This window comes from Amblyomma americanum, chromosome 2 (genome assembly GCF_052857255.1).
Source record: "Amblyomma americanum isolate KBUSLIRL-KWMA chromosome 2, ASM5285725v1, whole genome shotgun sequence".
In the NCBI taxonomy this organism is placed as follows: domain Eukaryota; kingdom Metazoa; phylum Arthropoda; class Arachnida; order Ixodida; family Ixodidae; genus Amblyomma; species Amblyomma americanum.
The window spans coordinates 212,567,353-212,583,961 of NC_135498.1; the positions used below are offsets into that span (position 1 = coordinate 212,567,353).

Sequence of the window (16,609 nt, forward strand, 5' to 3'; positions counted from 1 at the left end):
GGCGCTGAGTGGCGCATAATGTAATGTAATTTTGAATATTGGCCAAGCAGCCGCTTCGACTTTTCCACCCGATCCAATGGCGTCAAGAGGAGCCTCAAATATTGTGACGCCACCCAACCCGCCGCCCAACAGTCGGTGCTTACCAGCAAGCAGCGACGAACTAAGAAATTTAAACGCGGATCCTTGAGGCTATAGATTGAACCCCATTCCCTTTCAAAAGCGGTCACGGAGTCCATGCAGTTGAGTCTTTGGAACACGATTTTAATAAGAGTTGCTGGAAAGTTTTGCAGTGCAGTATTGTTGGCTACAACTGTGCCTTCCGTTGCCGGACAAACATCAACATGGGGAGAAATTGTCGAAGCACTGCCTGTAGCTATCGCGAAATAATGAAGAAAACGCAAGATTCAGGGTTTTGTCGAGAATATTTTTGAAAAGGCTCAAAGAGGTCCGATTCCAAAAATTTTAAGCTCACAGCACTGCTGCCTTCTGAAGGGCCCTTCCAAAGGAGCTTGTCTTGGGCACGCACCTAATAAAGGGCGAAGCCACATCATGATTCATTTTCGAGTTATGCATAGTAATAGTCACTGAGAAGACATATTTGCAGTTTTACCACGATCTCATAGATGTCCATAAAAGAGCTCTCTTACCAACTTGCGCTAGAGCAGGGTGCGGAAAAAAATTCGTTGGAGGCACTTAGATATCTCTTAACTGCGGGAAGGCGAAAGCTGTTTGCAATTTTACACAAATTATAGATCGTTTGGTGATCTTAAGGTCACGTGACCTAGGTGGCAATGTAACGAACGGACGGTTGCCGCGAGTGTGAGGCATTAAAGGCTATTGCCTTAAAATAAAGAATTCTAATAGTTACAACGAAAGGCAAAGAGGAGCGGAAACGAAGCAGTTCAGTATATGCTTTATATTATAGGTTATCTCGTAACGGTGAAAATGAACTTAGCTTAGGCAGAGGTCCAGCGTCGGAGCCATCTTCTCCGCGCCCTCCAAGCTGGCCAAGGTTTATCCAGTGACGACGAAAAAACTTCCGAAGGAGCCGAGATGCTGTACGTGGGACAAGTCAGAGGCATTGCATGCATGCTTACAACATCCTGCTAACGTATGTGAAGTGTGCTGCATTGGTCGGACGAGCTAGTATTTTAATATGTGGAGGACAGATCGTGATTCATATTGTGGACCAGCGCAAAACGGACAACAGACCTAGGAAAGAGAAGACGACACGGGCGCTGTGTCGTCTTCGCTTTCCTAGGTCCGTTGTTCGTTTTGCGCTGGTCCACAATATGAATCAATTCCAACTTGCCTAACACAACGTACAGATCGCGACTGGCTCGGAACGAGTCGTGTGGACGCAGAGAACACTCAAAGGGTTCCACTTGCAAGCAACTCCTATGTGGCATAGGAGATGGCATTGGCGGAAATAAGAAAAAATAAATAATAAATTTATCAACTGCCCCACAACATTAGCATCCAGCGGCAGACGGCGTACCAAGGACAAAATTGCCGAACGCTCCAAGGGCGCAAGGGAAGCCGCTTTCCCTTCCCTCAGCTGCATCGGTCACTCAGCGCGCAGACTAATGCACTCCTCAACGTCGGATGGCGCGATATACTCCTCAGTGTCCCAACTCTCCGCAGATTAGGGCAGGAACCTCTGTATACACGTCAACGTTCTCACAAAAGTCTGCCAGAAGGCCAACTAGGAATAGAGGACGTCAAGAGGTGTCGCGAAGGCCAACACTACGTTGGGGACTCGGCCTCCTTTTGGCTCGACTGGCCTAAGGAAGAGCCGTAGGCGGTTGTCCAAGCTCCCTAGTTGTCTGATAATTGTGGAAATCTAATGCACTCTGCCTTTCCTTCTCTCTCTTTCTCCGCCGCGGAAAATTTGTTCCTATGCATATCAAGTGGTCAGGGCGCTCGGCTACTCAGTAGCAGTACCCGGGTTCGAACCCGGCCACGGCGTCCGCGTTTCGATGGAGGCGAAACGGAGAAGGCGCCCGTGTGCTGCTTAACGCCAGTGCACGTTAAACATATTTAGGTGGTCGAAATTATTCCGGAGTCCTCCACTGTGGCACCTTTCAGCTTTCGCTCCCACCTTCTTACATTACCTCACGAAGCTGTTGGGGTGCCCGCCGAGAAGTGAGACAGTTACCGCGTCTTTCATTTCCTGATAACCAGTCATCATGTATGTCAACGGAACAACTGCGTGACAACAGGCTTTGTGAAGGCGCATTAGGAGAAATTGGCGGAACCCCTGTGTGCATTACCCAGCACAGGAAGGCGCTTCTGGGCCGTCTTGGCTCCTTCTTCAGGGCACAGGAGAGGCGCTTTTTAAACTTTATCCTGCCCTTGCCAGAGCTCTAAGAAAGGGGTGGGAATCACCTGATTGGGCAGTTCGCGCCCGCACAGTGCCTTGAGACCTGTGTTTTTATGTGAAGCTGTCACATCATTTCGATTCAGTGAGTCCTCAAAATGTACTCTATCGCACTCTCCTGCCCTCATAGTTCTCGCTCAGTCACCCTTATTCATCGAAGCAGCGCATATTTGAACAATACAGGATGCATTATCGAGGAATTGACGCGGTTATACGAGACTCTCGTGAGGACAAACAAAATGGAATGGAACCTCGAAAACGTACCCAACAATACCGCTGCGGCGTGACAATAGAGCGAAGTAGAATATGCAAAACACCTGGAAAACCACAGCCGTCGCTCTGCTGTTTCGTATGTGGCTTCAGCCTTGGAGGCATTTCTGCACTTTTTAATGCCTTGACACGTCTCACAATTCACCATATTCATGCGTCATCTTTGAACGCTTGAGCGGAGCGCAAACTTATTCTACTGGTCTTCGAGGTTGCGAGATCCCGACTTCCCCGTGCCTTAGTATTTAGACTAAGCAGAATAGTTGGGCGGCAGTGGGTGTCAGCAGAATATTATGGCTTACAGCTTTAGGACAACCAGACGGCGATGCAATTGAGTTGACAATAAAGATGAGCCCAAAAGCTGCTTGCCTGCCTGTCTGTCTCTGTATGTCTGCCTGCCTGTCTCTCTGCCTTTCTGTCTGCCTGCCTGTTTGTCTGTCTGTTATACGTAGTGGCACAGGCAGGATATTATTGGTTTACGTTTTTTTGTGGCTGCTCCACCATACTTTTTGTCTGCCTGTCTGCCTACTTGCCAACCTGCCTGCCTGTTTGTCTGTGTCTGCCCGCCTGCCTGTCTGTCTGCCTGCCTGCCTACCTGCCTGCCTGCCTGTCTGTCTGTCTGACTGTCTCTGTCTGCCTGTCTGTCTGCCTGTCTTTCTGTTTGTCTGTCTTCTGTCTGTCTGCCTGCCTGTCTGTCTGTCCGTCTGTCTGCCTGCCTTCCTGTCTGTCTGTCTGTGGCGTTCCGGGAGATGCTCAAGTGGTAGGGGGGTTGCGCAGTGGCCCCACTGAAGGCGCTGTGCCGCGAGCGGCTGGCCGACTGGGGCCCCAAGCTGGCCGGGCTGGGCGTGACCTGCGCCGAGTACACGGGCGACACGGACGACGACCGGGAGCCCCCGCTGGGCACCCAACTGCTGCTTACCACCCCGGTGAGAGCCACCCCTCTCCACTGGGGCGGGCGGAAAAACGCGGAAACATTGAACGACGCTTTTGAATGGTTTGCCGAGGCGAACACCGTTGCAGTCTCGGGCTGTTGGGAAAAACAAACTCACAGGTCGGTTACGAGTGTGTAGAGCAAATGTTCGAGCCTTCGCTGCGGTGTGAACACAAACAATTCTTCACAGCCACCTTCAACTTTGACAATTTTGTTTATTTTAATGCAGCGATGAACTGAGCCGTTTTATACTGAATGTGCTGGACTAAGTCTTTCGCGTTAACCTTATCGCCCCGTCAAGGATCCTGCTGTCATACTGCCTCAGAGAGGAGATGCCTGGTGAAATAATGTAACGTGAAGATGTGCACACCAAAAGGGAAAAATATATTTACAGGGAAACAGCTTACAGCCACGCAGCCGAACAACCGGGCACGCGAAGCCCAGCCGCAGAAACGCCCTTCGTCCTCTTCGCGTTCCAAGCGCGAGCGCACCAAGCACGAGCGGTCCAAGCACAAGCACAACCGTAGCATAACTCCCGGCGGCAAAAGCACCGTCCCGGTGCTAAGTGGATGATGTAGCAGGCGTGTGGTACGGTTTGAGACGGACTACATGAACGACGTCAGTCAAAGGGCTAGTGGACGACGTCGGAGCATGAAGAGGTGTAATCTCGTAGGTCACGTCGGTCACCTGACGGAGAACTCGATAAGGGCCGCTGTACTGACGTAGAAGTTTCTCAGAAAGACCTACACGGCGAGAAGGAGACCAAAGGAGGACGAGTGAGCCCGGCGGATCATCATCATTCTTTCGAAGGTAGCTGGCGCATTACAGAGACCGAATGGCATAACTTTAAACTGATATAAGCCGTCCGGTGTGACGAATGCCGTCTTTTCGCGGTCATTGTCATCAACAGAGATTTGCCAATACCCGGACCGAAGGTCAATTGAAGAGAAAAATTTGGCTCCGTGAAGGCAGTCCAAAGCATCGTCTATTCTTGGGAGTGGATAGACGTCTTTTTTTGTTATGTTGTTTAGGTGCCGGTAATCAACGCAAAAGCGCCAGCTGCCGTCCTTCTTTTTAACCAGCACAACTGGTGAGGCCCAAGGGCTCGACGAGGGCTCTATGATGTCTTTACTGAGCATCTTTTCCACCTATTGCTGTATGATGGTGCGTTCTGTACTGGACACTCTGTAGGGTCGTCTGTGAATAGGAGCTGCGTCACCGGTGTTGATGCGATGCGTGACCACAGATGTTCGAGCCAAAGGGCGGTCATCGAAGTCAAAGATGTCGCGAAAAGACGACAGAAGATACCGAAGGTCGTGAGCTTGCCCTGGTAAGAGGTCAGCAGCAATCATTTTTGCATATTCATCAGGTGGTGGGACGTCAGAGTCGCGGCAGTTCGACGAGGGGGGGGGGGGGGGGGACGCTTCTCACCGCCGATACGACGCATTCGGCAGCAGGGCACAGCGTGGCGAGCGACATACCTTGTGGGAGCGGCTGAAAGTAAGAGGCAAAGTTGAGAACCGGAAGGGACGCTTGATTTGCCGACATGGTGACAACTGTATGCGCAAGGGCAACACTGCGTGTAAAGGGCACATCAGGAACCGGAGTAATGATGTAGTCACCATCGGGAACTGGCGGGACAGAGGAGAAACGGACATAAGTGGCGGCATCGGGGTCCAGGCGGACAAAGTCGGCGGTGCACAGTCGGTGAACAATTGGATCCGGTGGCTCTGAAGGAACAGGTAGAGCGAGTTGAACGATGCTTGTGGCGCAATCTATAAGGGCGGAATGGTCGGTGAGAAAGTCAAGGCCGAGAATGATGTCATGAGGGCAGTGTTCGAGGACAGTGAAGAGCACAGAAGTATGGCGGCCGGCTATTGAAACACGAGCAGTACACATTCCGACGACAATAGACATACCGCCATCTGCAACACGGACCACAGTTGAGGGGGCAGGAGTGAGCACTTTCCTTAGGCGACGGCGAAGACGAGCATTCATGACTGAGACGTGCGCTCCAGTGTCGATCAGAGCGGTAACAGGGACCCCGTCCACGTCGACGTTAAGGATGTTCCGATGAGCATGAAGAGTTAAAGGAGGGTTTTCTGGTCGGGTCGTCAGAGCAGCATCACCCCCAGACGCTGCAGCCATCAGTTTTCCGACCGGGAGCGGGCATATGGGGCCGGCGACGAAGGGCGGCGAGGTCGGGGCGATGGAGATCGACGGCGCTGAGGTGACGACGGACGGTTGGTAAGCGGGGTCTGAGCGTGGTGGCCAGAAGAGGTCGTTTCCGAGGGCGAGGGAGAGCGGCGGGAATATGCAGAACCCGGCGGGTAGCGGCTGTAGGTCGAGGACGGACGGCTTCGGCAGTGTCGAGATATGTGGCCAACTCGGGAGCAGTTAAAGCAGATGGGCCTGTCATCAGGTGTTCTCCATTCATCTGGATTGCGGCTGCGTCGAGGGTAGTATGCACGTTCAGAACCGAGCTCCGGGGACGTGCGGCGAGCATATGGGGCACTAACTGAGCAAACAGGTTGAATCCCAAGATTGGCAAATTCTTTGCGAACGACAGCCTGTATAAGGGATACTGCTGGAGTACTGTCTGTTGCGGGTGGATGAAACGCAACGGGGGACATTGCCTCTACTTCTTGGCGCACAAGTCGTGTCAGGCTCTCAGATGTCGGCAGACGGCTCGGTGGAGTCGAGTCTACACAGGACGACGTCGCAGTCGTATTCGGCAACCGCGTGAACTGCGGAGAAATTCGGCGGCTCTTCGCTTGTTCGAACCGGTGGCATTCCTTGATGATTGCGTCAACCGTTCCGCAGTCCTTGTATACAAGGAGGTTAAAGGCGTCATCTGCGATGCCTTTGAGCACGTGACCTACTTTGTCGCACTCTGACATAGTGGCGTCGACTTTCATGCAGAGAGCTAATATGTCCTGAATGTATGATACATAGGACTCTGTGGACGTTTGTGCACGGCATGCGAGCTCCTTCTTCGCAGCGAGCTGACGCCCGAATGGCTTACCAAACAGGTCACAAAGCTTGCGCTTGCAGAGATCCCAGCTGGTGAGTTCATCCTCGTGGGTCTCGAACCATACCCTGGCAGTGCCCGTCAGGTAGAAGATGACGTTGGCCAACTTTAGGGTCGGGTCCCACCTGTTGTGTGTGCTCACGCGCTCGTACATTGCGAGCCAGTCCTCCACGTCGACGCCGTCCGTTCCGTTGAAGGTCCCAGGATCTCTCGGATGGTCAATGATGAACGCCGGGTTGGCGGACGCCGACGGAGCGGCCCCTTCGCTGGTCATGGTTGAAGAGCCGGCGAGCTGACGACCGCTGCGGAGTTCCGTGCTTGCTGTGGCTGTACCCCGCACCTCCACCAATAATGTAACGTGAAGATGTGCACACCAAAAGGGAAAAATATATTTACAGGGAAACAGCTTACAGCCACGCAGCCGAACAACCGGGCACGCGAAGCCCAGCCGCAGAAACGCCCTTCGTCCTCTTCGCGTTCCAAGCGCGAGCGCACCAAGCACGAGCGTTCCAAGCACAAGCACAACCGTAGCAATATGACCGTGTCCGTTATCGTTGAGCCACCTTGGGATGGCGCACGGAGAGTCACGAAGGCACTCAAGTCGGAATTGTAGCGGCAGTTTCGTTTCCTAGAGGACACACAAGTCCGTACTGACTCGAGAACGCCGCTTCTGAGAGTGCACGAAGCTGCCGCCCGATCCACGAAACTTGTGTGGCAGCGCGTTCCGGCACGCCTGTCAGATGTCATTTTTATCTCCCTGCTTCGACCGCGTCTCCTCGTTGTCTCCTCTCTCCTGGGGACCTCTTCATCCAGCGGGCCAATTATCTTCACCGCTTCCGCGTATGCGCATGTTCCGCACAGGGGACGCACGGACCCCGGTTTACGCGCGGCTGTTCCTTCACTCCGCATCCCGCGTTTCGGGACTGCGGTTGAATCAGCCGAGGGGCCTCGCAGGTTCGGACGGCGGAGGGGTGTGTGGCGTCCGCTGCTCGTTACTCCACGGGCATGCGCGCACACAATTGTGCATGCGCACTGACAAGCGCGCGCGCGCGGAGCTCGTTTTGCCCACACTCAGGGTACGGGCGACGCTACCGCGCGCACGACGAGAGAGACAGTCTGTGCTGTGGAGAAACGATCCAAGACGAGCGCACGCTCTGCTAGGAAGGGCGCCAGTGAGTCTTGCCTTAAGCAGCCAGCACACTTTTCTCCCGAGTACATGCATGTGGCTCCGTGCAACCCCTGTATAAAGGACGAACATTGCCCCCAGGCGTGCCAAAATGGACCATGTCATCGATACTAATGAACGTCGCTCTGGAGTTTGAGGGCAAAAGGCCTAATGTCGGATGGTTCCTCGCGTCCCGAGCCCCAAAGCGGCGGGCGGGCACATGTCCCCAATCGTAGAGGTCATGTTTGGAGACAAAGGACCAGTTTCCGGCGGTTCCCTTCCCGCGTGCCGGGCTCGCGCGTCGGGTGTCCTCAAACACGGGCCGACCTGCAGTTCACCATGGAACATCATATTGTTACGAAGCGTACGTCGGGACGGAACGCTGGCTCCACCGCCTCGAAGTTGACCAGCAGGTGTCGATGGGTAGCATGAATTAATTCGATTTATTTAAAATGGGTCGAAAACATCATTTAAACTGAACAAGCTGATACACAAGATCTAAGAGTAAACAATAACGCAAGCAGTCATACCAAGGGGGCGCGCAACGCTCCCTCCTCGGCAGGGCCGTCCTCTATCTAGGGACTAGAGGGAACAAGAGCAGTAGAGGTTTTTTCTTTTCTCCTCGCTGCTGTCTCGTAGCGAGGTCAGGCCGCCTCGTTGCCGTTACGGCCCGGTATTCTGATTGGCATTAACGCGAAGGCTGATGACGACGATTTTGTTGGAAAACAAAAAAAAAATCTTTATATATATCACAGTAGCATGGACGATGCAGTCAAGACAGAATAAAACGAAAGGAGAGCAAGAGCAGAGCGCAGCCACCAGAGCTCTCCCGGTCGAAAGCTCCTGGCGAGAATCCCTAATTCCCGCCAACATGCCCTCTTAATCCCTCTGCTCATCGCTAATTGGACCGGCCCCCCTCGTGACGTAACAGTCGCCTGTGGCCGTGTATTTTGGCGGGCCCACAGTGCTTCCAGCGAAGCCCGCGGAACTGAGATAAGGCACAAAACAATAAAAGCCCAACGAAATCGTAACAACGCATCTTTCCTTCAGCAAGTCGGACTGCGTTGACGAATCGACGCAGGAATACGTACACACACGAACAGAACCGCCAATTGCCCCCTGCTCTTTGGAACGGCGTCAGCGAGCAGAAACAAAAATACACGACCAAAAGAAAAATCTTGTCGCCGCCGTTAGGCCCGTTTCACATGCTGCGAATTTTGCTGCACCGACACTGCGAATTCGGTGCCGCCGCTGACGCCGCAATGCGATTGCCGCTCTGTCCTTTCACATGCAACGCAGAAGCTGCGGATTCGTTCGGTTGTGACAACAGGGTTGCTAGATGTTTGCTTATCCAAGCTGTGAATAAACGCGGCAGCAATACAACATGGAATGTGTTTATGCTCTTGTATCATGCGCGCTTATAGATACAGGGTAACATTTCGTATCTTTTTTATCAAAGTAAACAGTTCCGAATTATTCGAAAAGTACACGATGGCCAAAGCCAAGCCTGGCCAAAGCTGGCCAAAGCCAAGCCTGACAGAGAGCCAAGCAGTGGATGCTCCCTATTGGTCAGTCGCAGACTGAACGCACAGACGATGCGAACGAATTCCAACCAGACCGAAATTGTTCGCAAGCCGTCTGCAGCAAGAGCGGCGGCCCTCTCCCGCCGCAGACCGGACGAAATCGCAGTGCCGGACGGTGAAATTCGCAGCACATGAAACGGGCCTTAGACTACAAGTTCGGGCAATGAGCGTAGCTGAGGTGCATATCTTTCCGCGCCTCTCTGGAACTATGGCATGCCGCCGATGAAGCCGCACGTTGAGTTAAACAAAAAGAAACCTAAAGGCCGGCGTTCGGAAAGTGCGCCACTGACACTGACCAGGCACAATCCGTGTTCCCGGCTTCCCGCGCGTCGCCCACAAGTGGCGCCGTTTCCCACACGGTGAATACGCGGAGTTCGCGCACACACACACAAACAAAAAAGGAGCGTTCCTCCAAAAAGCAGTGCGGGTGAAAGTGCCGTTTATGGCTTCCCGAAGCATGGATCCTCCAACGGGACCGTGACGAGACTGTCAGCGGGCTATAGCTCCCGTAACGTAACGTGTACCCGGCTAGCTCCTCGGCGCGACCGTGTCGACAAATGGCTCGCAGGCTGACGGGAACACATATATTTCGACTGCTGCGTGGCGGTCTTGAGCTCAGTGGCTCTAAAAGAGCCTTATAAAGCTCAGCAACGAGTGTGGCCGAGAGACATTCTTCCGTTCGCTCTTTAAGTAATAGAATGCGTAAATAATCCCCGTCGTATTCTTTCGCCCATGCGTCCACAAATTATGAAGCAAGAGAAAACATTCCCTGAGGTACTTGATTTCGGTGACTGCTGGTTTCTTCATACCTGCACCTCTACAAGACACTTAGGGAAGCACTTCTGCAAAGTTGTTTGGTTTGTATTCTCAACCTCCCTAAAATTTTCAGTTTTTTTGGTATTTTTAAATTAATGAACATTGTGTTTGCTATTCCGCTGAATCCGTATTCTGTGGATATGTGAATACCTATACATAGCAATTGTTTTTATCGATGATAGGGTATTTTTTCACATTTTCTCTTTAATGTCACTCTTCTTTTTGTAACCGATACTGTTCATTCTATAAGCACTCATGGTTGCTGCTTTTTGTTTTTTCGGGATCCTACAGCAGCATCAAGCATTACAGTTAGGGGGTGTGGAAAAAGAAAAAAAAACGTAGCAATGAGAAAAACAGAACACTGTGTGCAAGAGAAAAAAAGCGACAGAAAAACGTACCCAACAAAGTTTTCAGCGTGAATATTTTGTACAATGGGAAATGCGATCGACATTTATGCATGATACCTTAATAAAATCGCTCATCAACTGCAGAAATGCAACTAAAAGAGAAAAAGGAAATGAATTCCTAAAGGTTGAGTGCTAAAGTGAAAGTATAATTGCACACAATACTGAACGTGGAAATTATTCCAGCCTTCGGCACGTCCGGAAAGAAATAATTCTGACTTTACTTTTAGAATGAAAAGGCTTAACCTTATTAGGATGATCTCCGTTGTGACGTGTAAGTTCTAGGTTTTATTTATGTATTTAAAAAACCCCTAAGGGCCGTCGATCATGCGATGGTTTTGTACTTAGAGGCGTGAAGCCGACACAAACACATAGAGTAGGAAGCATTCGTTAAGTACAATCAAAAACCACGAGAAAATACGACACAAACACATTAAACAGAAATAATAATGCATCTAATACAGCAGAAACATGGAATATACCTGATGTTGCACATAAACAAAACTGAAAGTAAATACGCACAGGAGTTACACGCAGCAATTCAGAACATGCTCGATGCACAAAACAGCATAACGCACATAACGTAAAAATATGTAATTTGAAATCTGTCAGCTCACATCGTTTTGTCAAAAGAAATCTCGAAAACTGGGCAAGTTGACTTCGTTTCTTTATGCGACGACAGGTTCTTCCAGTCTGTTGTGCCGGAAATGAATGGTGCTTAGCGTCAAGAGATGAGAGGCATGTTACTCGTCTTGCTTTGTTACTATGGTCACGGCGCGGGAAGATTGCAGAGGTGGCAAATAGAAGTCAAGGTGGAAGGTGGGATGACGGCATAGTTCATGTAATAAGTTTAAGTGAGAAAACTGCGCCGACGTGATATGCACGGCATGCTGTTTTAAGGGCAGCTGTACCGTTATTCGAGAATTCCACGGCATTCAAGGATTCAATTTTATGCAGCGTGTAGGTGCCAAGTGTTTTGGAGCGAGAGCTCCACTACGCCATGGTCCGCCAAGGTTATCAATTTGACCTTCAGCAGGAGGAGCGCCAGAGGTGTGGTCGTGATGTCAGACCACGTGACTCGCCGCAGCTGCAGCCTCCGCACCGCTGCTCCGACCCCCGCTTCGCCAGATGTGGTCATGTGATTATGCGCGTGACTGCGCGTTCACTTAAGCCCGTGTCACACTGCGGAAACGCAACAGTGACATGAACCAAACGCGTTCGCTAGCGAGCTGTGAACAAGCCAACTCGTTCCACAGCTTCTTGCCACACTGCACGAACGGCAGAGAAAGAAGACAGGCTGCTGCGATGTTGACTCGGCATGAAACTTTCGTGAACCGGCACAATAAACAAACAGCGTTCGAGGACCCAGTTGGCCCTGTTCGTCGGCCAGACGAATTTCATGGAGGCACCGCACCAACCAAAGCAAGCACTTTGCGGTGATTCATCGCTTCAGTGCCTCTCGCGCTTGGAAACGTCGTTTACAAAGTGCAAAAAAAAGCGCGTTTTCTTTCGTCGCAATGCTGTCTGCCATGGTACGGTGTCTTGCAGGCATGCCGACTCTCTTCGCTTGCACTTTCTGACCACTTTCTGGTGTCAGAATCATTGGCACTGGGAGGCTCGGCGACTCATTTCCTGGCGCACTTTGTTTACTGCACAAATTATTTAATTAAGCCGCTTGCTACAAGTATAACCTTTTTGTTATAATCTCACAGATGTTTACTTGCAAGACTAATTTAATGTTTTTTTAAACACAGAACATGGCAAGAAGAAAAAAAAACTACTCGAGTTAAAGCATGTCGGGCCCAAGGAGAACTTAGCACAGATGCAAAGCAGGGAATCTGCAAATAAAATCCAAGCATCAAGGAAATTAAATGTGATCTCAGCCTCGACAAGTCGATGACTGCACCAGCACTGTATACACTCTACTGGGCATGCTGGAACCCGGCACCCGACATGATGGTGGGTTATGGTGATGGGCAATGGTGGGTACCCACCATATTGTTGGGTAGTGGGTGCCCACCAAAGTGGTGGGTGCTCGTGTGTGCCGGGTAACATGTTGGGCACTTATGGGTGGCCAGCATAGTACCAAGTACTGGTAGGTGCAAGGCATTATGGTGGTCATCGCTGAGTGCCTAGCCTAGTACAATGTAGAATGCCGTGCATTGCTCAGGTGCAGCTATTATGGCAGGCATAAACAGAATATTGAGTGATGGCCATAACGAGCAAGCTGGGTAGCAGCATGACTGCTTTATACTGTGGCTCGGCATGCTCGACGTCAGATATTTGATGAAACAGCATGTGGAATGGGACTCAATAAAATATTACAGATACCGGATATAATTATAATGAGAGACGCTGTCTAAACTCTATATGATGCATTACATAAGTTTAAGGAGCACACTCACTGCATGATAAACAATAAACTGCTGCACTGCAACCTGCAGAGCATACATTATGGTGATGTAAAAGGAAAAATACGGCTGTCTCCTTGGCCTGTTTGCAAAGAAAAAAACAACCTGTTACCATCACAGGTTTATTTGTCTGCAGAGCTTGTACGGCACAGCCACTGGCTTACATAGAGCTGCTCAACGATACTTGTGCACTCATGCACAGCAACGCTCCTGGGACAGCATGGTGTGGAAAGGTCATCGATGTCTTGCCCAAGTCTATAAAAAGGAATGAGGACGATCACCTATAGGAATGGCAGCAGTACAAAAGTATTCTTGCCACGTTATGAATCCTTCGGGCTGCAATTCAGTAAACTACCAGAAGAAGTCATTCCCTCATACAGCCTCCGCAGTTAAGATGGGCATGTACTAATTAAGGACGCACTGAGGACTCCATCCAATTTTTTTTCCATGCAAAAACTGAGCCACGGACTTTGTGGCGCTTTCTGTCTATGTTAATCACATTTATTGCAGACAACCGAATTTAAAAATGGGACATTTTTCCCACTACTCAGTTTCCAGTTTCCATTTGTGAGGTCAAGACCAAAAAAGACTCCGTGATGACTGTTTTGAAGTGAATGGTGGTGCAGCGTACCTTCAAGCATATGCTCACAATAACTGCCATGAGAGCACCAGTTTGCTTGTGCAGGGTTCGTACAAGCTATACAGAAAAAAAGTTCAAGGATATTCAAGGACTTTCAAGGCCCTTCTAGGAGGTTTTCAAGGACTGTATTTCGTAGTTTCGCAACACAAAAGTATTTTCAAAAAATAAATATCTTTATTGCACTCAATATAGGATAACATATCTGTCAAGACGCACCAAGGAAAGTTCAAGAGACCCCCTGAAGCTTTGCCTCAATCTCTTTGTTGAGGTTTAGCAATTGCTCAGCCTTAGCCTTTGCTGCTTTTCTCATAGAATTTGATTTGATTATGTAAGTGAGGTCATTGGCTGCTTCCGCCTTTTCAGCATAGTCGTCTGCTGATGCAGTCAGATCGCTAACAGCTGCTTCCAGTATCTTCCTTTTTTTATTGAGGCTGTCAAGCTGGTCCTCAGCACAGCGCTTTTTTGACTGCTTGACACATTCTTGTTCCAGCATTTTCTGGGCTTCCAAGTAAGCACTATAATGATGCCTTGCAGCTGATACCGCCTTCCTCAAATCTTTTGTGATGACAATGTTATAGATACCACCTGCTTTTTCCACTGCATCGCACACAATTCGTTGTGAGACGTAAGAGAGGCCTTTCAAGTTCTCTACAGAGATCTGTCGGTTTATGCTAATGCCTCTCTCAACAGTTGCCTGACCATGGCTTAGCACAAGCAAAGATTTTACAACTTTCCACAGCTCTGCATAAGAAGCATTGAACTGCAGAAGTTCACTAAAAAAGGTGCCCAGACTGGTGGCTTTCTCGAAAAGTCGCAGTTGATGTTTTTCTTGCAACAGCTCCGTGTACTCTGCAAGTACAGAGTCTCGACGCTGATCTGTCAGCCTCCCTGCCGCAATGAGTGCTTCCAACATTTTCTTGAGGCCTGCAGCACATTTGCCGAGGGTCAAGCGAGGAAAGGCCTCTAACCACTGTGAACCTCAAGGGGCTCTTCTCAAGGACCTTCTTCGTCACTGCGACTAGGAACTGCTTACACTCTATCTTGAACTGAAATATATCTTTTGCACTTGCATTGCACTTCTTCAGGATTTGTTCGACTGTGTGACCAACATCCACTTTTTCCAGTGGTGTACGATTCTTTGGGTCCTCTATATCAATTTGCAGCATGCCAGTGATCCCCGTTGCTAAAGACAATGTAGAACACTTGATAAATTTTGTCATTAACTTTCTGACTATCGTCTCCAAGTCTCTCGCCAGAAGAAATAACATCGGTTTGTCTGTTTGGAATTCCATTAGGAATGGCTTCAGTGTGGCAGCAACACTAAGAGCAAAATTCAGCTTTGCCACTACTAATGTGTCCTGAATGAATTCAACAATGTTCTGAAAAGACACACACTTTGGCAGACTCACTTGCTTCTTCCTTGCGGATTCCACAAACTTCTTCACATCACTCCAGAGTTCCAGAGCTCTTTCGATGACTGCCACATTCTCAACCCAGCGATGGGCAACATATTTCAGAGGAAATACTGCCTTCCCAGTGAGTGCTGAAAAATCATGCCTCCTTGCAGGGGCATCCTCAAACAGTGCACTCAGACTTGACAAAAGGGTGTCGAGTCCCCACTTGCTCGCTATGACGCATGCCTTGTAGGCATTGTGCACAGTGTGGAGGCTGCAAGTACCCAAGTCAAGACAGTGGACTTGAAAGTTCTGCTGCAGGTGAGATTGCAGCATCTTGAAGAACTTCAGTTTCACGTTGGGTCCGTCCATTGGGATTTGAAGAATCTTCGCCAGTGGCAACGGTTCTAGTGCACTCAGAAGTTGGTCTTTAATATCCTCAGCCGTTGCGTGCCCCATGAAAACAGAAGTGTAGTACTTCGTTACCACCTTTCTGGACGAGTCCCAAAATCTTATGTGCACGTCCATTTGCTTCTCTTGAAGGCATTCGTTAGCAGACTCATCAAAAAGTACGACATAGTTCTCGCACCGTTCTATATCTCGTGGCAGCGATGACAGAAAAAAAGGTCTGAGGCCGTGCAGGTTATATAAGCACATTTCTTCTCACCACATGAGAAGCCTTTAGCGATCTCGCTATCAGGAAACATGCGTTTAAACAACTCGCCTGCTTCCGACGACGATCTGCAGGAGCAGTGGGTTGTGACTAACTTCAGCGTCCATAAAATTTCCGCATCTGTCACCAGCTCATTTACCTTGCACGCGATGTTGACGTCAGACGACTGCGATGGAGTATCTACGGGTCGCGCGCTCGCGCTAGCGGAAAAATACTCGCGCACCGAACCTGCCGCTGCTCTCTTCATACAGGAGCTGTGCTTTGCACTCTTCATGTGGCTTTTCAGTGCAGACTCGCCCATAGCAACAAGGTCGAAGCACTTCCCGCAAGGTTTGCATTTTGCTCGATGTGGATTCGTAGCATCCGGTGCCACCCAATCCTTGTAGGCGCTGTTACTGAGCCACGCGCTTTGAAATGTACACTTTCCGGGCATTTCTGCGGATCGCGGGATTGCTGCAGTCACACGCAGAGAACTATCTGAACACACGGCTGCAGAGAGTAAACGTCAGCGTACGCACGTGCAACGCAAAACCACGAGACGCCGAACCAACGGCCGGTGATGTCGATGGCGATACGGCCGTACACTTTTGAACGGGCGATCACGCCACCTCAATGTGGCCAGCTGTCTAAAGGGCTCCACCAAACTTGTCAAACTTTCAAGAAATTTCGTGTAACGGTCAGTAGAAAAACTATGCGCTGAGAAAATAATCATTTTTCCAATTTATGCACGGGTTTCGCACCGATTTTTTTGTGTGTATATCGCGATTTCCATCCCGCACAGGAAATTTCAAGGACTTTCAAGGGTTAAAAAAAATTTAAGCACTTTCAAGGGCCTTGAAAACGCAATTTCCAAATTCAAGGGTTTTCAAGGGTTTCAAGGACCTGTGCGCACCCTGTTGTGAAAACGACCACTG

At 50.0% G+C, this 16,609-nt stretch overlaps 1 protein-coding gene and 1 pseudogene across 1 annotated transcript in view; one reads left to right on the forward strand and one right to left on the reverse strand.

Annotated features, from left to right (window-relative positions):
• Nucleotides 1-16,609, forward strand: part of LOC144122126 (putative ATP-dependent DNA helicase HFM1) — a 364,149-nt gene that overhangs the window by 77,678 nt on the left and 269,862 nt on the right. The window contains exon 5 of the mRNA XM_077655666.1: nt 3,425-3,573. Within this exon, the coding sequence (XP_077511792.1) occupies nt 3,425-3,573 (149 nt within the window). The remainder of the gene's footprint in view (nt 1-3,424; nt 3,574-16,609) is intronic.
• On the reverse strand, nt 13,855-16,394 carry LOC144119378 (uncharacterized; annotated as a pseudogene).